Source organism: Quercus lobata, chromosome 5, assembly GCF_001633185.2.
Source record: "Quercus lobata isolate SW786 chromosome 5, ValleyOak3.0 Primary Assembly, whole genome shotgun sequence".
Classification (NCBI taxonomy): Eukaryota; Viridiplantae; Streptophyta; class Magnoliopsida; order Fagales; family Fagaceae; genus Quercus; species Quercus lobata.
The window spans coordinates 21,173,678-21,198,263 of record NC_044908.1 but is presented as its reverse complement, the minus strand read 5'-3'; the positions used below and the strand labels follow the sequence as shown (position 1 = coordinate 21,198,263).

Genomic DNA, 24,586 nt, shown 5'->3' with positions numbered 1-24,586 from the left:
TTTTTTTAATCTCATTATAGATAAGGTTTTGAATTTGTTCGGAATTGACATTTAGAACATAATATTTCGGTATTGATACATTGTTTCGGGATTATGTACCAGACACATATGCGCACACAAATATTTATTTATAACTTCATATTTTACTATATCTAATTAACCAACACATAATTTAAAATATGATATGCGAATAAAAAGAGTCAAATGATGAATTTGGACTTCAATGTTAAAAATAAAAAATTCAACACACTCCGGTATAGTCCAGAATTGAGACGCCAAAATTCATCCGAAACACCAAAATAGACCAAAATTTAAACCAAAACAGAACATGGGGGGTAAGTGCACTGGGTTAAGCACCAAAATGGAATATTTCGATCAAAACAAAACGAAACGAAATTTAAAACCTTAGTACTAAGTTAAAACACATCATTGCTATAACTTTGTGTTGAGTGAAAATTATGTGTGAAACAGGATAGGTGTAACGCCACTCCCACCTGTTACCATTGCCTTTTACACTTAATACCATCTCCCATGTTAGGCTTGCGCTTTTGGTTCCTTCACTATTTTTTTATTAAAAAATAAAAATCATTTATGATTCAAACCTTTTACCCATGTAGTTTGTAATCTCTTTAGAGTATATACAGTTGCTATAAATTAGTGCAAAACTTATGTATGATACCTTACATGTGATTCCTTAGGCTACCCAATTAAATCATCTCACATGACAAATTTATTCAACTCAAACCAAACAATTTCAAACTCAGCTTAACGACAATGGATCTCAATTGATAAAAATAAAATAAAGGAGAAATTGCAGTTAACCCACCTGTGGTTTGGCCTGTTTTAACAGTGCCTACTCGTGGTTTAAAAGTTATTACTTAACCCACCTGAGGTGGCCTCCGTTAGACCCCCGTTACCTACCTCTCCCTTTTCACCATTAAAAATAGGGGTAAATGTGTCTTTTTCACTATATTTTATGTCTCTCTCCTCTTTTATCTCCTTCTTCTTCTTCTTCACATAAAACGTAAAAGAAAAATATCAAAAAACAAGTCAAGATAAAATTTGTTTCATCATTTTTCATATACATAATTAGCACAAAGTTTTACGAAAGAGGGTAGACAAAGTAAAAAAACCCTCTCTCTAAAACTCTAACCCTCTCTCTTTTGCTGGGTTCTCTAAAAAAACCCAGATTTGCAAGTAAAAGAAAAATATTTATTAAAAAAAAAAAAAAACAAGCAATCTAGCAAATCCAACACCACAACCAACTGAACCATCAAATCATAGCCTCATCAAACTACCACCACCAACACCACCACGTTGTTAGCCACCGCCCAAAACCCCAGACCAGGGATGCAAAAACAAAGAAACAAAAAAACTCAGCAAAAAAAAAAAAAAAAAAAAAAAAAAAAACAAGCAATCTAACATATCCAACACCACAACCAACTCACTGAACCATCAAATCATAGCCTCACCAAACTACCACCTCCAACACCACCACCGTTGTTAGCCACCACCCAAAACCCCAGATCGGGATGCAAAAACAAAGAAACAAGAAAAACCTAGCAAAAAAAAAAACCCAGCAATCTAACATATCCAACACCACAGCCAACTCACTAAACCATCAAATCATAGCCTCACCAAACTACCACCTCCAACACCACCACTGCTGTTAGCCACCACCCAAAACTCCAAGAAAGCCATTTCATACCTGATATAGAGGAAAATCCAAGCTTCATCACACCTCCTCCTTGCTTGCAAGTGTTCGGGGATTTCACTTTAGCAATCAAAGTAAAGAGAGAAAGGGATTATGGGTTTGAGGATTTTTAGGGGTTCTAAGGTAGAGAAAGGGAGAGAGCTCGTTTCTTTTTTTTAGGGTTCTATTTGGGTTCTAATTTTGGTTTATATAGTAAGGAGGAATTTCTAAGGGAAAGGGCACAGGTGGGTAACGGGGGTCTAACGGAGGCCACCTCAGGTGGGTTAAGTGATAACTTTTAAACCACGGGTAGACACTATTAAAACGGGCCAAACCATAGGTGGGTTAATTGCAATTTCTCCTAAAATAAAAAACCATAACACTCAGACTAACTCCAACAGTTACGACACTCAGGTCCTCATCCAAGCCTCTCACGATGTCATAATCGAAGTTCTAGTCACTAGTGTCAAGCCTGAATCAAGTTTGTTCGAGATTTGGACTCGATGGTGAGGCCAATGCAAATCTGGACCCAATTTCAAACCCAAGGTCTATATCAAAAAACTCACCAAACCTGATTTCAAACTCATGATCAGCAAATCTGTGGTAGTTGTTTGGGTGGTCGTGTTAGTGGGTTGCTAGGTTTGGGTGATAGGACGAGATGACAATGGCCTGTGTGTTGCTGGGTTTCAGTGGTTGTGGGTTAGTCATGGCTTTTCTAGGTTTTTGGCGACCGTGAGTTGGTTTTGGCCACAGCTTTGAGATTCAAGCAGAAGGATTTGGGCAACCATGGAGATGACACATTGCCACTAAGATGAATATCACACAGTTTGGGTTGAGTTAAATAAATTTTTCATGTGAGATTATTTAATTGGAACCTAAAAAATTACATATAAGGTATTGTACTTAAGTTTCACCCTATAAATTTTTAACATTAGAACGATATATTTCGGTACCAACTAATTCTAACATACCAATCTATAATTAACATACATAATTATATACATATAACATAAAATGATAATTTCAAAATAATCAAATATAAAAATAATATGCATTCTTAGGCTCTAACATTATCATCACATCACATGATTAAAAAAAAAAAAATTTAATATCTCATTACATTACATAACATAAATTCTGTGATATTTTCGAGTACATCCACTGAATAATTTAAATATGGGAATTTTTCTCTAAAAAGGGGGATAATTTTGTAATAATAGGAGCAATGGAGTCACATGGTTTTCCATGTGAAACAGCCCCTTTAATCCTGCATCAATTCCTCTTGTATGCTTATACTACATTGGCTTTTTCCCTGATTGGCTTTATCCGATTTCTCCCGTTTTAGTTTGCCTTAGATTTGTTTGTTTCTCTGCGTTGTTTGGATAAGATTTTATATGAGGTTTTTTTTTTTTTTTTGGTCCTAAAAAAATAAAAAGGAGTTGTTTTCATTTCATTTTAAAACAAAACAAAAGGTTTATATTGCGTATGATATCATATTTGCTAGTTGTAAGATTTTTAATTGAAATTCTTGTTTCAGAGAGTTTCCGCATGATTGTTTAAAAAATTTATTTTAAGGAGCAAATTCATTCGGATTGAAATTTGAATATTGTTCGAAAATGAACCAGAATGATTGGACCAAAATTTTTCCCAATATAGTATTTTCTAAATGCTCTGGCTTGAACGGAATTAACAACAATTTTACAAACATTTGTTCTAAATAAATAACAGAAAAAAGTAATTAATAAATTTATTTATTATACTAATAATATGACACTAATAATATTTACTGTCATAATAGTTTGTAAGTGTTTTTTATAATAAAATTGGCAGTGATTTTGACATTTTTCATCTTGTAATTGACCAATCCTTACAATATCATCTAGTTGATCTAACCAAAACTAACCACATCCTCCACCTAAAATTCTCAGAGTACTATTTTTTCCTATTGGGTAACTTTCATTCTCCTCATAGATCATGATAAGGACAATGTTTTCTCAAAAAGGCAATGATGAGAAATGTGGAGAAAAGTTTAAGATCTTTTCCGATATTAAATTAATAAAAAATCTACAAAAAGTTTACAAACTAATATAACTATAAATGTAGTTTGTGTCACTTGAATAACATAATAAATAATGCGAGGATCAAAAACCAACTATAAACCTGGACTCTAAATCAACACTTGATCATCACAACTAATTTGTAATGGATGGTAAGCGAACAATCCTCAATGGGAGATCTGAACAAGATTAAAAATTGGATAATACAAGTTTATTATTGATAAACAAGGATGAACTATTCTTGCCGAGGATACATGCATCCAAAAACAAGTATAAATTCTCTCAACTCTTTTCTCTCTCTAATTTTGGTATATCCCACCATGTGTGCATAAAAGCCTTTATTTATAACCTCAAGCCTTCTCCTTAGTAGTAGGCTATCATGATGGGGCTCAAGAAATACTTATTCCATCAGGTGTCTCCTCTACCATTTTGATGATGAATGTGGACTTTTGGGGCATGAGGCCACTGTTCAAGATACTCATTTAGTAATAAATGTTGTTGTGTCAAGTGAGAACATCTAAATGAATGTGGAAGTGACTTTGGCTTAATTCAGGAGCTACCTCCCTAGGCTCCTCGGAATTCTTTCATGGGTTTGGGTTTCTCCTCTGCTATGTCATCAACGGGGCACCCTCGGTTGATATTGTCCAAGGGGCTACATTTTGTCGGCATCTATAGGTGGAAAAAGGATTCCTTCCTAGGATGGGCCTTTGGTCCCTTGATTAGGTTTAGGCCTTTTCCTCCAAAGGATATGGGCCGGGCTTAGCCCTTTGGATTATCATTTTAGTGGGCTCGTAGTTTGCAGTCCATGGAACACAAACAAAGAACCACTCGCCTACAAATAGATATTTGAATTTTTTTTATGATTGATAACATATTAGTTTATAGACTTACATAATATAATTTAAATTTGTAATATTTCTAACATCACTAAAAAAGTAAATTTATGTGAGGTGAGTTTTGGGGCATCTATTACAAATTGCAAGGTGGATATCGGGTAGAGTGGAATAGTCTTTGGTGTTAAATCGCCACTTAACCCGATCCCCTCGGGTTTGGAACCCTCCCAGCCATTGCCATCTAACGAATCTAGCAAAACCACCAATATTCAACTATCAAATAAATCATTGGCCTCAAACAAGTTGTCGGGTTTCAAAAATCACAAAAACACATATTTACAACCAAAAAAACCAACAAAATTTAATCTTCAACAACCCAAACCAGATCTGCAATCATCTGGCCATAGAGGAAAAAAAGTCAAAAACATAAAAAGCTACACAAATTTGCCTATTAATTTTTTTTTTCTCACCATATCTACCTAAAACTTGAATCACACAACTTGCAAATCTACTTAGAGATCAAAATGATTGAAGTTGTTCCAGGATTGAAAGTGAAGAGACTTCATCATCCCCTTATTCTTGTTGTCATTGTTGAGGTCCATTGTCACGGAAAGTACAGATATTAAAGGAGGGAGATAAAGAGAAAATAAGGAAATTAGAAATAAAAGAAGGTGAAAAAAAAATTGAAACATATTAGAGATAAGTGGGTTGTGTAGAAGATAAGAAGAAATGACTCTTTTTTTTATTTTTTAGAAGAAGAAGAAGAAGAATAAAGGACATTTGTTAACATAATGAGGAACAGATATCTCAAGGACCAATGATTGCATACCCACGATTAAAATAACTTTTTTGTCTACCAATGATAGCAATAATTTGAACTCACAATTAAAATTACTTTTTTGCTTGCCAATAACAACAGTAATAACCTGCCACTTAAGATTTGTTGTGAAAGTTTTGTGAACATAATATTTCTCTTTGTTCCTAAAAATAAAAAAAAAATAAAAAAACTCTCTTTCAATATACTCGCCAACCAACTGCCTATTTGACCAACTAACATGAGCAAACTACCTAGAACCATTCAAATCAAACCAAGTTGGGCAGTTGGGTTGGTTTGGTCGGGTGTATGGACTCATCCTTGGGTATGAGAGTTGTAAAAAAAAAAATTGCGATTGAATTGTAGGTTTTTTTTTTTTTTTTTTTTAGAGAGCTTTTGTGGTCACTAGGGTTCTTGGACAAGAATATCTAGAACTTTCTTGATCCCAATTTGAAGATATCTCTCACCCTTAAGATGATAATGATAATTTCTTGGTACATCCTAAAACATCCATTAAAAGTAAATATTACTTTTTTTTTTTTTTATAACACTATAGTTGCTTATATAAGCTCTGAAATAAATGTAAAATTGTAAATAAACATAAGTAACCTGTTGAGGTTCAAAATTGCAATATGGAACCAGACCCTATAAAGTGAGAGAGGCCAGCCCATAAAGAAGAAAGGCTTGGCCCTCAAAAAAAAAAAAAAAGGGAGGAGCCCGGCCCATGGAGAGAAAAGAATAAAGTATTGGCCCTTAGGAAGAAAAAAGAGGCACAAAGGGAAGCATGGGCCATGGGCTTAAGTAAGAGATGGTATCCAAGGAAGCCCAAAAGGGAGGCATGTAGGAGCTAGGCCAGGTTGCATAGGATCTACCAGAGTTAGGGGTGATCCTCAAGAAATGCTGGGGAAAACTAGCTAGGATTTGGACAACTCAAGGTGGCATGTCCATGGGCATAAGAAATGAAGAAGGTCATGTCCCATCAATCGGCCACAATTCAACAAAAAGCTTTAGGAACAAATGGTGGCCTAAAAATCAACACCTGATGAAGGAGCCTAGTACCTCAGGTAAAGCTGGAAAGGGGAACCAAGAAGGAAAGTGGCTGGGAGCCTTTCTGCCTTTCATCATCAATAATAAGGAATTTGCCCATTTAAAGGAAATGGACAAAGTGTGAAGCAGCCAGAGCTTTGAGATGTCTTTTTAAAGACCTTGGGAAAAGGATGAGAAGCCTTGACTTGGGAAGAGCATCTAGGATTACTCATACAGGATCTCCCACAAGAGTAAGGTCAATTGGGAACTTTTGGGCTGCCAAACCTCAAAAGGGGAAACAATGAGAGAAAGAGGAAAGGACCAATCACCAATGTTACAGACATAACATGGGTTTTGGTACCCAGAGTACCAAAAGAATGGATCAATGGCATGGAAAAACCCTAGAAGTGGCACTATAAAAGGGGCTAAAGCTCCAGCCAAAAGGCATTCAGCAAAGAAACACTGAATACACTAGAAAAGATACAAAAAGAGAGTTGTGAGCTTGAAATACAGAAAAATTGAGATACGATAAGGGATCCTACAGTAAATATTGGAGTATACACTTGAATTCAAAGGGATTCAAACCTCATAAGTCTTGGAAGCCCAAAGAGAGCTATCTAAGTCTGTGATTTTTGAATTTTATTGAACCTTGTGATATATCCCAGCAAAGTAAGACTCAATGTATTCAAATACTTGATGTAATGAAAATATAATCTCACTTTATTTTGAGGATCCCTAACGTTCCTTTAATTTGCACTCTTTTTAGTTCCTTTGCTATTCCTTAGTTTTTTGTTTAACTAATATATATATATATATATATATATATATATATATATATGTTTATGTACATTTGTATTGTGGAGCCCATGTCTTGTGCGTCGGCATAACAAAGCTGCGGTGAGTCAAGCCCAGTCTACCAACTATTTATATTATCCTTTGGAGCCTAGGATCCTCTCAGACTATTGGGCTTGGACTCTGTCCAAAGCAAGATCCCACATAACCCAGAAAACAAAAGATGAAAATGGCCATGAGGCCTAGCGTGATATGAAAACCAATTCATTTGGATTTTACCCAAACATAAAAGGCATCAATTGGAAGAAGTCACTGATTGATAATTTGAATGTCAATTACACGATGTTTAAAAAATAATAATAATAAACAACACAAAACCAAAAAGGTTCTACAATGAAATATCTCTTTAAATGTCAACCAAATTAGTGGACATAAGATTTCACAATTTTCCTGATATATACTTTTATTTAGTCCTAAATATCTTTATTTTACTGCTATTATGTGATTTTTTAACTAAAATAATTGCATGTCTTGTCTTATCATTGTGACAATTTATTATTAATTTTTTTGATAATTTGATAATTGAGAGAGAGAAAATTTGAACTCTAGATTTCTCATTTGAAAATACCAAAAAGTATCAACCAATTGAACTACAAATCTTACTTGTGTGAAAATTTATAAGAGAATTTCCCATAATGAAATTGGATTTTAGACTTAATTACAATACAAGAAGTGTCTTTGAATGCCTTTGAAGGCAATATTTTTACATCATTTCCTCATAATGTTATATTGGTTTTTAGATCTTTCTTTGAAATGTACATTAATTAGCAAAACTGTGTTAGGAAGACTCTGACCCAAACTCTAACCCTAAATCTGCAGCAAATTCTTCAGGCGATATTCTTTCATAATTCCATTCATGCCCTTTCCATTCAGGCAGTTGTTGGACAACAAGCTGCATCAGAGGAAAAAAGAAATAATTTAATCCAACCTATACTAAAATAGAATATGATTACTTGATAACCCAAAGAAAAAAAATTTCTAGTTTGCTGAAATATAAGAAATGAAAGAGAAATATCACAAACCAGGCCTGTAGAATCTTTTTTACCCACTGTAAGCTGACAAGCAAGTCTCCAATTTTTTGGTTTCTGAAACATACCCCAGGACATATATGTTAGGTCACAACTACAATAGCCTCAGGGATATAAATTTTTCTCTAATGATAAGGTAGCAAATTATGATTAAGACAAAATTTAGGTACAATATCTTAGGTGTTGTTTTTTAGATTCTCCACTTAAGATTAAGCCATGTGGTTACTTAACTAAAAAATAAACTTTCATCCCATGAGAAAAAATTCATGTAACAGAATTTTAAGTGGGGGACCTAAGAAATAGCACCTAAAAGCACTTGCAGCAGTAGAGCTAAAATAGCTACTAAAACACAACAAAAAAAAAAAAAAAAAAAAAAAAAAACCATACAATAGTGGAGTTAAATCTATTTTTTTTTAACTTCATTGCTACAGTGCACAGTTATCTATGGTTGTGCACTGTATCTTGGAGCTAAAAAAAAAAGAAGTTTTTTATTCTAGCCCGGGATTAAAATAATCCTTTTATTCTCACACTGTGCCTCTCTCTTTAGTCACTCTCATCTATTTGAAGCTCTCTCTCAAAACTCTCTCCTCAAGCTCACTCTCTTAACATCACTCTTTCACTGCCGCCGGCCCGACTCATCTGCAATGTCGCCACCACCGAAACTCGACGTCACCGACCCACCAGCCGTCCCAAGCCGTCGATCAGACCCACTTCTCTTTCGCCGATTAAACCCATCCGCTGATCAGACCAAGCTGACCTAAGCCCCAAGCCACCGATCCATGCCTCCGACCCACACCTTTGCCCAGTCCTCCATCTCAACGCTCACCCAACGCTGACAAGCTTGGGTTTCTTTAGATTTTGTGGGTTTCATCGTCAATCCAAGCTCTAGGTTTCTCTAGGTTTCATCATCAAAGCCGTCGCTGCCTTCCTCAACCCATTGCTTTGGTTTTTCGTTGATTCAGCTTTGGGGTTTTTTTTTTTTTTTTTTTTTTTTTGGCATTGTGTGAATTTGATTGCTGTGGTGTGGGTGTTGCTGGTGGGTCGGGTAGGTGTTGCTGGTGGGTCGGGTGGGTGTGAGCTAGGTTGATTTTTTTTTTCTTTGTTATGGGCTGTGGTGGTGGTGGTGGTGGTTGTGTGTGTGGTTTTGATTGTTGTTTATTGTAGTAGATATATTATTTTATTATATTGAAAGCTAAAATAGATCTACTGCTACAGCATATGTGTAGGTAAAATAGATAAAGTAACCTTTTGTGATGCTAAATAGCTAAATTTTTAACTCCACTGCTGTGAATGCTCTAAGTACTGTACCTAAATCTTGCTCTTATGATTAATACTTAATACCAACATCGTAAATGATGAGTTTAATTTATTTTTTTTTTTTTTTAACTCTAGCTTTTGCCTTTCATCCCCACATGAACTTGTACCTTTGAAGTGACCATCACATCAATAATATATACAGATTATCTTATTCAAGTATTTAGTCTAAAACCTAGGCGGTGTAATTAATTAAATAAAAATAGCAATTAATTAAGATTTTCTAATAATACACGAGGAAAATGTAATCCTGAGTAATTTTGATTGGATTAACGTGTACTTTAATAACATTATGCCCACTAAATAAAATTGAGAATTTTCTTTTACTAGCATATACCTTCTTTAGTTTTTCCTTCTCTTTCTCCGTGCGAGGGGTTAGAAGCTCCTTCCCTTGAATAATCTAACAATACATGAGAAAATTATATAGAATAGATACTATAGTTTTTTTGTCTGCAAAGTATGTTTTATTTTTGTTTGAAAGATAAAGGGAAAGGTATACAAAACTCTTTGCAGTTTATATAAAATTATGCAATCCATTAACTCTTTATGGGTTTTATGAGTAAACCAAAATAAATGATGAGTTACTTATGTGATGACACATATCTCAATTAAGAGTTGCATTTTCATGTAAAATAATACTATAAGGTTGTGTGTTACATTCAAAAAAAAAAGGGCCTAAGTGTTATACTCAAAAATTCAAATAAATTTTGTATTTTAGGAGAAACCACATGAGTTAAGTGTTAATTAAAAGTTTACATATACATAAAACAATACCACAACAGCTAAGTGTTGCACTCAAAATCTCCAAGAAAGAAAAATTTCTCAAAAATAAAAAATATCAACCCATCAAATTGAAACTATTATATTTTTATTGACCCGCTAAATTTATAGATTGGTGGGTTGGCAGCAAATTGAAAATTTTCCAACCCGCCATTGGCAGATTGGTTAAAAATATTACTCTCCACCCCCCTAACCTAACTTGTGCACACCCCTAGAACCCACTTATTATCAATTTCGGGTTTAAACAAGTCATGTAGTGAGTAGTGACCATACCTATAAACTTCTTTTTTATTTACGAAAAAAAAAAAAAAAAAAAAAACTTTTGATCTAGAATATCTATTGATAAACTGAATACACTAATGATTAATGGTGTATAGTTAAATTTAAAAAAAAAAAAAAAAAAAATCATGAACCAGAAGGCAGACGCTTTAAGTTTAAGATTTAAAAAATAAAAAAGAAAGAAAAATTGTTATGCACATGCTTTTTCCGTTTTAATTAATTAGTTTCAAGATAGTAAGGCCACCTCCACCATACACGTCGCGCAGGTTCCACCTCCAGCGCAATTTAGCAGAGGTCTAGCCTGATAACCAATACATAATTAATGAGCATCAATATAATGAATATATACACACACACACAAAGCTTATTAATAAAATCAACTTATAAATCATATGAATTATAAGTTAAAAAACTTACATATGGTCCATACAACTCAATATTTGAATCCAACATTATGTTCCTAAGTTTCTGTCCACCACATGCTTTTCGAAAATGTACATCAGGTGTTCCATCTGGTAGTAACACAGACTAAAAAAAAAACATAAAACAGAAATTATTATTAATTAAATTGCCACTATTTATACACAATCTAGCTATGATATGTAAAATTGTACATATATATAATATTTCAACTTACACTAACAAAAGCAAAAGCCACAAAAGGTGGCTCCTCTGGGTCTGTGGATTGGGATTCCTTTTCAGGGATTGTGCCAACAGCTCTGATTTTCCCTCTAGAGAATCTGGGGTGGGGGTGCTTGGAGGTTTTGAGTGTTTTATGAGAGTTGGTAATGTAGTTGAAGTTTAAAGAGGTTGAGAAAGAAGATAAAGCATATGAACTCAGTTGTAGGGTACCCATTTTTTGATAAGGTAATAGGGATTCTATGCTTGGGTAGTTTGTGAAAGTGAGCTGGATATTTGCATGGGGTTTTCATCATGGTGTGTGGTGGTTCTTTGTTTTTGATCTTATCTGTTCTAATGTAGGTGCTAAGGCTACGAGCATGGGATAGAGAATGGGCCAAAAATGGAATACAATAATAGTAAATTTTATAAGTTTGTAGTGAGCCTAAAACCTCATAACTCTTTTAAGTACAAAATCCAGCACACACTGTAAAATTATGAGGCCCAAAAGCTAATCAGAGAGACTCAGGCCCAGATGGAATATTAGGAAAGCCAAAGAGGCCCGAAAGCTAATCGGAGAGACTCAGGCCCAGATGGAACATTAGGAAAGCAAAATGGAAGAGAGCGCTAGAGGAAGGGCTTGAACCTTCGACCTTGTGGTTAACAGCCACACGCTCTAACCAACTGAGCTACTCCAGCTCGTTGGTAATCACAAAAAAGTAAGTTTAATATAAAAAATTTATTTTATTTTTACTTAAATGTATAAGAAAAAATAACCGTCGTTTGAGTTTTGACTTTGTGTTTAGCCTAATGATACCTCCCAATCATTTAAATAATGGGAAATTTAGGATTACTCTTTTTTTTTTTATTTTTTGACCCCTTGTGTCTATCATCTTACGAGTTCAAAGTTGTGATTTTGAGTAATAACAAGTCTCCCTATTACTCGAGTGACCCCACCAGGGCTATATGAAAAAATTGCTTGACTTGCCAACTCACTTAACCCAACTCATGCTGGTCCATTAAGTGAGCGGATCGGGTTGAATAACAGGTTGAGATATTTCTAACCCACCAAAACCTAACTTACACACACACTTTGTCATGTTCACCCACTTTATTTCTCTCATTTCATGCTCTTTCTTATTATTTTTTCATTTTTACATTTCTCTTCCTTATTAAACTCTAGCTATTCTTTTTAAGATTTTGTTATTATTCTTATTCTATGTACATGTCTAATTTTAGGTTCTGAAATGTTTTTCTTTTCAATGTGATAAAAAATTTTAGTCATTCTAATAAAAAAAAAATGCAGTATTTGCATTTATTTTTAATAAAAATTGCAATTTTCCTTTTTTTTTTTTTCTTATTTAAGGAAGTAAAAAAAATTATCCAATTTAATTGAAATAATTTCATTTATGAATTGAATTTGTCAACTTGCCCAACCCATAAAATTGAAACCATTATATTTTTATTGACTCGCTGAATTCATAGATTGATGAGTTGGCGATAGATTGAAAATTTTCCAACCCGCTATTGGCAGGATGGTTAAAAATATTACTCTCCACCCATCTAGCCCAATCTATGTACACCCGTAGATCCCACTCATTATCAACTTCAAGTTTAAGTGAGTTGAGTAGTGAGTGACCACACCTATAAACCTCTCTTTTTTTTTTTTTTTTATGAAAAAAAAAAATGTAAAGGATAAAGGTACTTGGGTGTATCATGTATGGCCTTGTAGGACTATTTTAGTTCCTTGAGTTTGGAGTGCCATACCAGCGACCTTCAACGGGACACAAAAAGGTCCAAAACGAGAGAGGGATTTATCTAAAAACTAAAACCCTTTGCAAAGGATTACAAATAAAAGTAGCAAATGAATTGAAACACACACACAATGCCACTGCCCCAAGTCTCAAGCCTCAACCTCAATCTCCGCCTCCTCTTCCCACTTCTTTCTCCCTTTAAACCCTCTTCTCTCTCCTACCTTAAACCCATCAACCATTCTTCTTCCCTCTTCACCATTCTCGCCTCCTCTAAACGACACCGTAACATTCCTCCTCCTCATCACCTCAAACCCAATCTTGCTCGCAGAAACACCAGCACTCTGAGCAGTAGTGACCAACAAAAAGTGGCTCCAATGGAAACAACAACTGAGCCTCAGCCTTCTGTTGGGTTCAATAAGAGAAGGGCTGAAGGTAGAGACAAGAGTGATAAACCCCACAAGAACTTGCAGTTGAAAGTGCGCAAGCTCAACCCTGTCAATACCATTTCTTATGTGCAGGTACTGTTTTTTGGGGTTTTGACCTTCTGGGTTTTCTTTGTTATGTGGTTTTGTGAAATGGGTTTGTTTTAGTTTTTGTGACGTGATGGAGTGGAATGATATTGATTGTTGGATTTTTCTGGCTTTTGTCTGATAGTGGTTTTTGCAAATTGGGTTTGTTTAGAATGGTTGAAAATTTTCTCTATTTTATTGTCACTTTAGTTAGTTCTGGTATTTATTTGGATAAGCTTTTGTTGATTCTGATGCTAAATTGTGTTCCTAGATTTAGTTATTGGTGTTAAGTAATGTGAAAAAGAGAGAAAGAGATCTGTCAAATGTGTTTCTTGGGTTTTTTTTTTTTGAGCGGATAATGTGCTTAATTGACAGATTCTGGTCTGAGTTTATAATTTTAGTCCCCTGTAATTTGAAGAAGTATAGGTTTAAAGTCAGAAACTTGGAATCCTATTTTTGTGGGAATGTGGTTTTGATTTAATATTTATTTCTGCCAATGAACTCTAGCTCAACTAGCATCTCCTCCCTACGTGCCAGGTAGAGGGTGAGATGGTGGGTTCTAGACCAATCGGTGCATGTGTAACTTATGAATAATAGATAGGAATATTTATTTCCTGGTTAATTAGTATGAGAAGCAACTTAGTTCTGGAACCTTTCCTGGGTTTCCGAGGGACCTTTGATCTTATGGCCATGCAACCAAGCATGAGCAAAAGGTATTTAGGAATTTAAAATACTAGCTTATTTGGATAATAACATTTTGTCAACCATACTTCTATGAACTGAGTTTTTGTGTTTGAGCAAGCCGTAGTTGAGAAATTTTCATCTGTATTTTTGTGGGGTTTAATTAGTACTAGCATGTTTAGAAAGTGATTGTTCAATGATGACATATACATGTGAAAAATTGAGTTGTCTCAGTGGACTAATATTGGTGCCTTTTGTCTATTTATTACAGATATTGGGGACAGGAATGGATACTCAGGATACATCACCTTCAGTCATGCTTTTCTTTGACAAGCAAAGATTTATTTTCAATGCTGGAGAGGTAAGCCTGGGGTGACATTTTCCTTGTCAACTCAATATTTTATGTCTCTCTTTTGGTATTGGGAACTGAATTTTCTGTTTTAATATGAACTATAAATGGTTAATGCCTAATCCAAGATGAACACATGGATTCTAAAATAGTGGTTTGTCATTGTCGAGTGTTTATTGAAACTGAATTTTTAATTTTTAATCAAAATTTAGAAATGAAACTGAACTTAATTTGATGCTTATATCTAATTCAAAGCATAGTCCCCCACCCCCCAAAAAAATAAAATAAAATAAAATAAAATTGTGTAAACCTATGGAATCTATTTATTTCTCTTAATTTATTATTCTCATTGCAGGGATTGCAACGATTTTGCACAGAGCATAAGATTAAGTTATCAAAGGTATGAGATGTCTGGAAACTTCACTCTTTACTGTGTAAATCCATATATAAAGTTTTTTTCCAACTTCTGTTAATAAAAATGATTAATCAGATATTTCCTGCATGTGGGAAGACATTAATGTTTTGTATCTTTCTTCAGATAGATCACATATTTCTCTCTCGTGTCTGCTCAGAGACTGCAGGTGGTCTTCCAGGTTTGTATCTTGATAGATCAGCAATGATGTATCTGTGATCATTAACTGTATTTCAATTTCGGAGTATAACCAAAGAAAATGTTTTAGTTTGTAGTATATAACCATCTGTAGTGTGTCTTAATGTCTGAATAGTAATTCAAGTGAGAGTGCTTCAGGCCACTGAATTGCTCAATTTAACTCCACAGGTTTACTATTGACTTTGGCTGGCATGGGAGACGAAGGAATGTCTGTGAGTATCAGATCAATATATATATATATATATATATATATTGTCTCTCCAGTTAATTTTGTAAAATGTTGATTTGCAATTCTATCTTATATTATTTCTAGTAAGAGTTTCTGTTGTTTTGAAGGTCAATGTTTGGGGTCCATCAGATCTTAAATATCTAGTTGATGCCATGAAGTCTTTCATCCCAAATGCTGCCATGGTTCACACTCGGAGCTTTGGGCCCATGTTAAGTTCTGATACTGCTTCTATGCCTGATTCAAGTCAGTTTCAAGAACCCATTGTTCTCATTGATGATGAGGTTGTCAAGATATCAGCCATTCTCCTACGACCAAGTTGCTTGGATAGGTCTCCACACTTGAATGAAGAACCTGTCATGCAGAATCCTTCAGAAAGGGGTCTAGATGAGAGAATGGATCCAAATGGAAAAACAGGGTCTATAATGAAGCCCGGTGATATGTCTGTGATATATGTCTGTGAATTGCCTGAGATTAAGGGGAAATTTGACCCAGCCAAAGCTGTGTCTCTTGGTCTTAAACCTGGCCCAAAGTATCGTGAACTGCAACTCGGAAATTCAGTGAAGTCAGATCGCCAAAATATCACGGTGGGTTCCAGAAGCATGCGTTAAAGATATATTATGAGGCTCTTGCCTGTGCTTTATTGTTTCTGAAGTCTGTTATGTGGTCTAGGTTTTAATCTATAGATTTATTTGCCTTTTTTTTAGGTTCATCCAAGTGATGTAATGGGTCCTTCTGTTCCTGGGCCCATTGTACTCCTTGTTGACTGCCCCACAGAATCTCACTTGCAGGAGTTGTTGTGTGTACAATCTCTCAGTAGTTACTATGTAGATGCCTTGGGCAATCTACCAGAGAGTGCTAAGACTGTTACTTGTATCATTCATTTAAGTCCTGCATCTGTAATAAGTGGTTCAAATTATCAGAGATGGATGCAAAGATTTGGTTCAGCCCAACACATCCTAGCTGGACATGAAATGTGGGTCTCTTTTCTTATTTACAAGTCTTTGTGGTGTGTGCCTAGCTACTTCAATTGACAGTTCTCATGCTTTTACAGGAAGAATGTGGAGATTCCAATTCTTAAATCAAGTGCACGAATTGCAGCACGTCTCAATTACTTGTGCCCTCAGTTTTTCCCAGCTCCAGGTTTTTGGTCTCTTCAGCAGCTTAATTACTCAGCACCAGAGTCCAGTGCTTCAAGTGAGGTTTGTTGCAATATACTAGGAAGGCAATAATTATTATAATATTTGATTGTTAGGAGTTCATTGGCAAGCTTGGACATATTTGGGGCCTACTGACCAGTTGATTTGGTTTCTTCTGATCAGGGTCCAGTTTCAAAGCTGTGTGAAAGCATTGCTGCCAAAAATCTCCTCAAGGTTTGAATTGAGATCTATAATAAACTTCTGGCCCCATCTAATTTTTATAGGAGAACAGATATGATGTAGTTTAACCTTTCCTCTTTACAAACTAGACCATATCTTATTCACAAGCTTTACTCTGTAAGTTATCTTTCATTGAGGTTTGAAATGAATGTGAATTGAGATAGTCAAGAGAGTGAATTTTGGGAGTTGTTAAGATAGTGGCTATTTACTCGAGATATTTAGAAGATCATTTACATAAATGCTCCAGCATATCTACACCAAGTTTTCCTCAAATGTAGACACTATACTCATTTAATTCACCATGGATATAGAATGTCATGCCTTCTCTTTGAATTTTTTTTTTTCCTTTTTTGTTGTCCTACTAAGGCCATGCTTCACTTGTTCTGCAGTATGGTTAGTTTTATGAGTGACTTGATTTTTCTGATCTTGTATAGACACACGCCATATAATGATGGCATTTTTTCTTCTGTATGTTGAACAGTTCACTTTGCGTCCTTATGCTCACCTTGGGTTGGATAGATCTGGTATTCCAAATTCAGCGACTCCCACAGAAATCATTGATGAGTTAGTGACAGAGATTCCAGAGATTGTAGATGCTGCCCAATGTGTCAGTCAGTTCTGGCACGGGTCCAGAGAGACAGAGGAGACAACTTCCTTGCAAGATAGTAAAGTTTTTGTTGAAGAGCCATGGTTGAATGAGAATTCTCTTCCTGGCTGTTTGGAGAATATAAGAAGAGATGACTTAGAGATTGTTCTTCTTGGGACTGGTTCATCCCAGCCATCTAAATACCGTAATGTTAGTTCGATCTTCATTAATCTTTTTGCAAAAGGAAGTTTGCTCTTAGATTGTGGCGAAGGAACCCTAGGACAGTTGAAAAGGAGGTAATGCTATACAAATCTTCTATTACTTAAAGAGCTTTTAAATTCCCATCTAACATGTTGATTAATGTACCTTGAGAACAGATATGGTGTAGAGGGTGCAGACGATGCTGTGAGACATCTAAGGTGTATTTGGATCTCTCACATTCACGCTGATCACCACACGGGTTTGGCAAGAATACTTGCTCTGCGGCGTGATCTGTTACAGGCAGTGCCTCATGAACCATTACTTGTTGTAGGCCCAAGGCAGCTTAAGAGATATTTAGATGCATACCAAAGACTTGAAGATTTAGATATGCAGTTCCTTGATTGTAAGCACACTACAGCGGCTTCATTGGATGCTTTTGAGGGTTTTATTGAATCAAATAAAGATCACTCTTCTCCAGAAAGTCCAATTAATGTCGAGGATACGACCAATAAAATTTTAGATGGCCCAACAGGACAGAACATTGATTGTACTCTGTTTGCTAGAGGATCCCAAATGCAGAGCTATTGGAAGAGACCAGGTAGTCCAGTTGATAATAGGATGGCTTTTCCAATCCTAAAGACCTTGAAGAAAGCGCTAAGTGAAGCTGGTTTAGAGGCCTTGGTTAGTTTTCCCGTTGTGCACTGTCCACAGGCATTTGGTGTTGCATTGAAGGCAGCAGAGAGAATCAATAGCGTTGGAAAAGTGATACCAGGGTGGAAGATTGTGTACTCAGGCGACACCAGGCCCTGCCCAGAATTGATAGAAGCATCCCATGGTGCAACAGTTCTTATACATGAGGCAAGTTATCACTTGATTTTTTTCCTGGTTTATCATTATAGTTTACAGAAATTGTTTTCTTCCCTCAATAACGTGATGCAATCTGAGATTGTTATACACCAATTTTCTTCCCTTTTTGCCTATAGTCTTGTAGCTTAGTGGCAATAACCTGCCCTCCTTTACTAGGAGAATCAAGGTTTAAATCCCCTCGCCCCTCTTGTTGTAACTATCGAATTATAAAAAAATAAAAGATATGTTGAAGCTTCAAAAATAAAATAAGAATAATATTGAATAAAATTTAATGATATTTAAGATTATAATTGTTTGAAAGGTCCTGAGAAGATGCTTTGTTTCTCTCTCTTCCCCCCTCCCCCTCCTTTTCTCTCCCTTTTCCCTTTTTTTTTTTTAATACTATTTTTTATGGGTCTGCTCCAAGATTTTCAGTGGCAATGTATTGATGAAAAGGATTAAAATTAAGTTATTTCAGTGCGTTTGGAAGTAACTTTTTTGCTAAAAGCTTATTTGCTTATTTTCAGAAAGTAAGTTATAGTCGTACCCAGAAGAAGTGAGACTTTAAAAAGCTATACATAAGCAATTAAGCTAAAAAATTAAAAGAAAAAACTGTTGCCAAGCAGACACAGTCCAATCAGATATAAATTCTAAATCAAATTCCCATATATGGTACATTTTACTTATTAAAAAAACCCCAGACAAGGTGCATTTTGAAGCATGGTATAATTATACTTCCATTATAGATGAAGTTGTTTATACACTGTTCAGTGGCAAATCAGATGAATGTGGAACTTTTTCATGCTTATTTTGACTTTTTTTGTAGGTGTTGAATTATTAATCAGCATTTTCAAGGTAAAATTACTGTTATCGACTGTAATTGACTAATTGACCTTGTCAATGTTGCAGGCTACTTTTGAGGATGGCATGGTGGATGAGGCTATAGCAAGAAACCATAGCACAACAATGGAAGCAATAGAAGTTGGGGACTCTGCTGGGGCGTACCGCATTATCCTTACCCACTTCAGCCAGAGATATCCAAAAATTCCGATATTTGATGAGACACACATGCATAAGACTTGCATTGCGTTTGACATGATGAGTGTTAATATAGCAGATTTGCCAGTACTTCCAAAGGTTCTTCCATACTTAAAACTGCTTTTTAAAAATGAGATGATAGTTGATGAGTCTGATGATATTGTAGATGATGCTGTAGAGGCTGTACATGTTGGTTCATAACAATAAATTCTCAATTATTATGAAATTGGCTTACATATTTTCTTTCAATAATTTGCTTCTTTTTTCCTTTTTTTTTGGGGGGGGGTGAACTATCTTTGATCCCAATTTCTCCAATTGAGTGGGATTTCTATACTTTTTTTTTTCTTTGATTTTGTCTATACATTGATTATGTATACATTTTCAGCTGGATCCCTTCCGTTTAGGATCCAAACTCAATTAATTTTTTTGACATATATGCTGTGGACTTCTCTTTAGCCAATTGCTTGACCTATATAACAAATAAGGATTCCAACTATATTTCATGATTGAGGCAATTTTACAATATTCCTTTTTTCTTACTCTTCTCAAGTGAAGACCACACTTGTTTAGGATTGCATTTAAAACACCAGTAATCAGGTATTTCTTTTTTTTCTTTTTCCCCTGACAATTTGTGGGGTAGGGAGATTAAATCCGTGTTCTTTGTGGAGAGAACTGGATAATATCATTAAATCACAAGACTCCTAGCAGCCACCAAAGATTCCATTGGTATAATAAACTGAAATATCAAATATGAGGTTTACTAATAGTGTAGGAAAATGTGTTGTGCTTTTATTTTAAGTGTAAGAAAATGTGTTTTAGTCTACCATGTGAAATAATTTTTGATAGAGTAATTTTCTAGAGAGGAAAAAACAATTAAATTTAGGTGTGCTGAGATTTATCTTTGAAGGTTTATGATGTCATACCATCTATAGTCTCCAAGCATCACAATCAAAATGGAGTCTAATAATCAAAATAGTGTACTGTCTGTTATTTTCCCTGGGAAGGCTAATCTTCAGAGGAAATTATCTTATGTGAGAAATTTTTGTTTATGGATTGGTTAAATGTTGCGTTTGAAGCCCTTAAAGCAACTGCATCAGTAAGTGTAAAAATTTCCTTCTATTTTACACTAAAAACATACTTTTTTTTTTTTTTATACACTAATTTTTACAAAACACCCACATCAGTCTATCTATTCTACACATTTATTCAATAAAAAATTCATTCTTTTACAATTTTTTATTATTTCCTCACTTACTAATCCTCTCTCTCACATACCCAACACTACCAAAAAAAAATACTGAAATATTATATGCACGAGCTATAGTAACCGTGCATATAGCACTTGTGCATTTATACACAATTTTGCACCCACTGATATGCACGGTTGCTATAGCGCTTATGCATTTATGCACTGTGGGGCCTGAAATTTGGAATCCCGGCCCGTTTCACATTAAGGGCCCAAAGCCCAGGCCGAGGAGCCCTATTGTCAGGGACACAGTAAAAGCTCCTTGAAGGTCCAAGGATGTGGCCGAGGACGACTTTACGCCCGACATCTCATAAAACGCCCCAGGAAAAGGACAGATTCGGTACAGGAACAACACAGGGGAGAAGGCTGCCAGCACCTTAATGTGGAGCCCATTGCCTGACAAACCCATACTCATATCATGCTATCCAGCTCTTCCCAACCACTCTGATGTGAGGATTAACAAGACAAGTAACCACCCCGACCAAGGAGAGACGGACACGTAGGTGAAGAATGGGAAGGAAATACTAGTATAAAAGGGAAGCTCGTGGCATTGACAAAGGGATCAGCCCAGGAACCAGGAGAAAGGAGAAGAAGGAACTCATAAAGAAGAGGGATGACAAGGACGAGACGCTCCTCGGACTAATTCCGAGGAGATAGATCCTCACACCATATCCGTGTAAGGCTTAGCCATACAGGCCAAACCCACCTTCATACGGGCTTCCATGAAAATCCCGACCAAACCGTTGCCCAACGACCAAAGTCCAGCCTTTCCAAACCCACTCTCTACAAATTGTATTGTTCGGGCCCATTTACATACGAGCCCATCCGTGGGTCGCTAAAAATTGTGTCCTTACATGCACAATTTTGCACTCACTGATATGGGTGTTTTTTTAGTCAAAATGTGCATATCTCAACCATTTTTCTATTTTGCACTTACTGATGCAAGTGCTCTATGTGAAAAAAATAACAATAATAATCAAGAAGTATTTGATAGGTATAAATTAATGTACTTTCTCGGGAAATCATTGACTACAGGAATTCCAAGAAAAAAACATAAAATAAAAATGAAAGCCCATCTTCATGAAACTAAACCGTAGGTTTTTTTTTTTTTTTTTTTTTTTTTTTTAAGGGACACTAAACCGTAGGTTATGCAAGAAGGTGGCTTGTTTATTGTTAGTATTGGACACGAGGTGATTCGTATCATTAAATATGTACTGAATTGAGCCAAAAAAATTATGTATTGTCTGTGTCGAATATGCTTATGAATCATAAGCCAAAAAAATTATGTATTATCTGTATCGAATATGCTTATGAATCATAATATATATATATATATATATATATATATATATATCTGTGTGTGTGTTATATAGATCGTATTGTGTCAAATTACTTAGATGTATCGGGGTTTTTGCTAATATTTGAGCTTTTACTTGAGGCCAACATTTTGTGGCACTTGTTTTCAATACAAATTTATTGGACTATACAGTTAAGCCCAATAAATAATATGTCTAACAGTGCCTTTTGCTTCTCTCTCCCTGCAAAATTTGGACCATATAATTAAATGTGGATGTTATAAATATATTCTCATTTAATATATTTAGTTAATTTTATTAAAAACAACTGCATAAATAATAATCAAATTAATCATTTGTAAGATATATTTTCAATTTTATGATATATATATATATATATTGTTAATAAGTCTCTTATAAGTTAACGAAATAAAAAATATTCATTATGAATTGTAAATTTGCAATGGACATTTTTCAAAATGAAAAACATTTATCAATAGTTTATTGGTTTGCACATACAACTATAATAAAAAAATATCATTTTGATCCTTACATTTTAAGGTTGCTATCAATTTGGTTCTTGCATTTTGGTAACTGTAAATTTGGTCTATGTTATTTTCAACTTGTAGTCAATTTTGATTATATATATCTTGTTAATAAGTCTCTTATAAGTTATGAAATAATAAATATTCAATTATGAGTTGTAAATTTGCAATGAACATTTTAGAAAATGAGAAACATTTATCAATAGTTTATTGGTTTGCACATACATATATAATAAAAAATATTATTTTGATCCTTACATTTTAGGGTTACTATCAATTTGGTTCTTACATTTTGATAGCAGTAAATTTGGTTCATGTTATTTTCAACTTATAGTCAATTTTGGTTAGTGAGTTGACGGTAAAGACTAAATTAACGACAAGTAAAAAATAATATGAATCAAATTGACTACTACGAAAACGTAAGAACCAAAATGATATTTTCACCACAGATATATTGTGGTTGCATCACTCGCATGAGATATTCTTGATATTTGTACATAATTTTGCTTTAATTTTAAAAACAAAGTGTACTAACTTTCTCCCAAATAGGTTTTGTTTAAAAAAATCCAACTTTTTAAGAAAACATCATTTAATACCTTGTTTATCAATTAAAAATATAGAAGTTTCTAAAATTACCCTCATTAATTTAAACTTTAGAGGAAGAATATTATTGACTTTTTTTTTTTAAAGAGGGCAAGAAAGAAATTTTATTTCTTGAGTTTTCAAAAATAACTACATTTTGGGAAATATCAACAATTTGAGATGGAAGGGGATATAAAAAATAAGTATTAAATGCACATTTTCTTAAAATAAAAATTATCTAATGAAATGGGGTTATGGAGCATCCCCTATAACATCCTCACAGGTTTGTGGGGCTCAGCAAATGTGACGAGGGGGGCTCCATAAATATTTATTAACAAAATTCATTTTATAACATGTTTGTGTACCATTTTATGAAACGGTACATTAAATATTTAAAAAAAGAATCGATTTACGATACTTATTACAAATTACAATATCACTGTTGTACTATCTCAGTGATTGGAACATAGAAACATTGAAAAAATAGCCAGTCGGTGATACTGTGTATTGCTGGTGACTAGAGAGATAGCAAAAGTGCAAAACTGTAAAAGTATACCTATCTCCTGCGGTTAGTACATGCATGCAATGCTTCCCAATTGATAGGGCCCATATACCTGTGAAACCCAGATGCCGATATTGTGTGAAATAACCCTAGCTATTGTTTGTTACACAATAACCAAATGTATGTGAAATGTAAAAGTTAAATAAGATGTCATTAACCTGAATAATCCAATGTAACTGAATACTGAACCTAAGCCTCACCCATTTGTAAGGACTTGGCTTGGGTCTAGTGTCCAATTGTGCTTGACTCATTAAGATGATGACACATGTCCAAAAGTGGATATATGTCAATATCATGACTGATCCAGTGCAACTAAACATTAGACTTAAGCCTTATCCAATTTATAATTAGAAATTGTCTGATTGACAAAAAGCATTCTCAGTCTTTTCTTTTTCTTCTTTTTTATTTATTTATTTATTTTTTTTTTTAACATTTATCAAAGTTAGCTTGAATATGAGGCTGATTCACTTCATGTTTGGATGTGTCAGTTCTGGGTTCACTTAGACCCCTCCTATTCTCAAACTTCAAACTTCTCATAAACATGATTGTCAAATTCAATTTTGGGCTTAAATGCATTTACCAATCTTTCAACAACTAGGGTTGTTCAATTTTCTAAGCCAGTAGTTCTGTTAAACAATACACAACAAGACTAGAACATCACCAGCTGATGATAGCACCCACTGCAATTAAAGACTAAAGATGTATAACAATGTCCCTTATAATCTAAACAGTTGTAGCTCCGTCTCAAAATATACAACATGACCCAGATCCATATCGAATTGGGAATTAAGCCAGACACATGTAAAGCACATAGTGCTTCACGAACCCTTCTGTCAAAAAGGTCCCCAAAGATCTAAGAAGAAATCTTATCATAAATGCAAAA

At 34.7% G+C, this 24,586-nt stretch overlaps 2 protein-coding genes and 1 non-coding gene across 4 annotated transcripts; 1 reads left to right on the top strand and 2 right to left on the bottom strand.

The window, feature by feature from the left end:
* Positions 1-7,900: 7,900 nt before the first annotated feature.
* Positions 7,901-11,625, bottom strand: LOC115988611 (photosynthetic NDH subunit of subcomplex B 3, chloroplastic-like). The gene is made up of 6 exons (XM_031112175.1): positions 11,314-11,625; positions 11,094-11,204; positions 10,921-10,977; positions 9,955-10,017; positions 8,298-8,360; positions 7,901-8,167 (listed from the first exon to the last, which is right to left on the bottom strand). Exons 1-6 carry the CDS (start codon positions 11,530-11,532, stop codon positions 8,054-8,056), a joined length of 627 nt encoding a protein of 208 aa, XP_030968035.1. The 5' UTR covers positions 11,533-11,625; the 3' UTR covers positions 7,901-8,053.
* Positions 11,626-11,919: 294 nt separating this feature from the next.
* TRNAN-GUU lies at positions 11,920-11,993 on the bottom strand. Its single transcript has one exon. It is a non-coding gene; the product is annotated as a tRNA-Asn (tRNA).
* Positions 11,994-13,050: 1,057 nt separating this feature from the next.
* On the top strand, positions 13,051-19,722 carry LOC115990278 (tRNAse Z TRZ4, mitochondrial-like). 2 transcript variants are annotated; one of them, XM_031114125.1, is made up of 12 exons: positions 13,051-13,566; positions 14,510-14,599; positions 14,943-14,987; positions 15,126-15,180; positions 15,366-15,409; positions 15,534-16,010; positions 16,131-16,399; positions 16,478-16,625; positions 16,746-16,796; positions 17,284-17,684; positions 17,766-18,447; positions 19,345-19,722. In XM_031114125.1, exons 1-12 carry the CDS (start codon positions 13,180-13,182, stop codon positions 19,672-19,674), a joined length of 2,979 nt encoding a protein of 992 aa, XP_030969985.1. In that variant the 5' UTR covers positions 13,051-13,179; the 3' UTR covers positions 19,675-19,722. The 2 variants fall into 2 exon arrangements, with proteins under 2 accessions (XP_030969985.1, XP_030969986.1); XM_031114126.1 differs by lacking the exon at positions 16,478-16,625 and having other exon boundaries at positions 16,131-16,293; positions 16,726-16,796.
* Positions 19,723-24,586: the final 4,864 nt, after the last annotated feature.

What these genes read in the sequence shown, in the direction of transcription:
- LOC115988611 (XM_031112175.1), bottom strand. Translation starts at nt 11,532, where the DNA reads ATGGGTACCCTACAACTGAGTTCATATGCTTTATCTTCTTTCTCAACC. An exon ending in TTGAGTTGTATGGACCATAT is followed by an intron (nt 10,978 to 11,093) that starts GTAAGTTTTTTA and finishes ATTGGTTATCAG; the next exon opens with GCTAGACCTCTGCTAAATTG. An exon ending in AGAAGGAAAAACTAAAGAAG is followed by an intron (nt 8,361 to 9,954) that starts GTATATGCTAGT and finishes GGTATGTTTCAG; the next exon opens with AAACCAAAAAATTGGAGACT.
- LOC115990278 (XM_031114125.1), top strand. Translation starts at nt 13,180, where the DNA reads ATGCCACTGCCCCAAGTCTCAAGCCTCAACCTCAATCTCCGCCTCCTC. An exon ending in ATAAGATTAAGTTATCAAAG is followed by an intron (nt 14,988 to 15,125) that starts GTATGAGATGTC and finishes ATCTTTCTTCAG; the next exon opens with ATAGATCACATATTTCTCTC. An exon ending in AGTCCAGTGCTTCAAGTGAG is followed by an intron (nt 16,626 to 16,745) that starts GTTTGTTGCAAT and finishes TCTTCTGATCAG; the next exon opens with GGTCCAGTTTCAAAGCTGTG.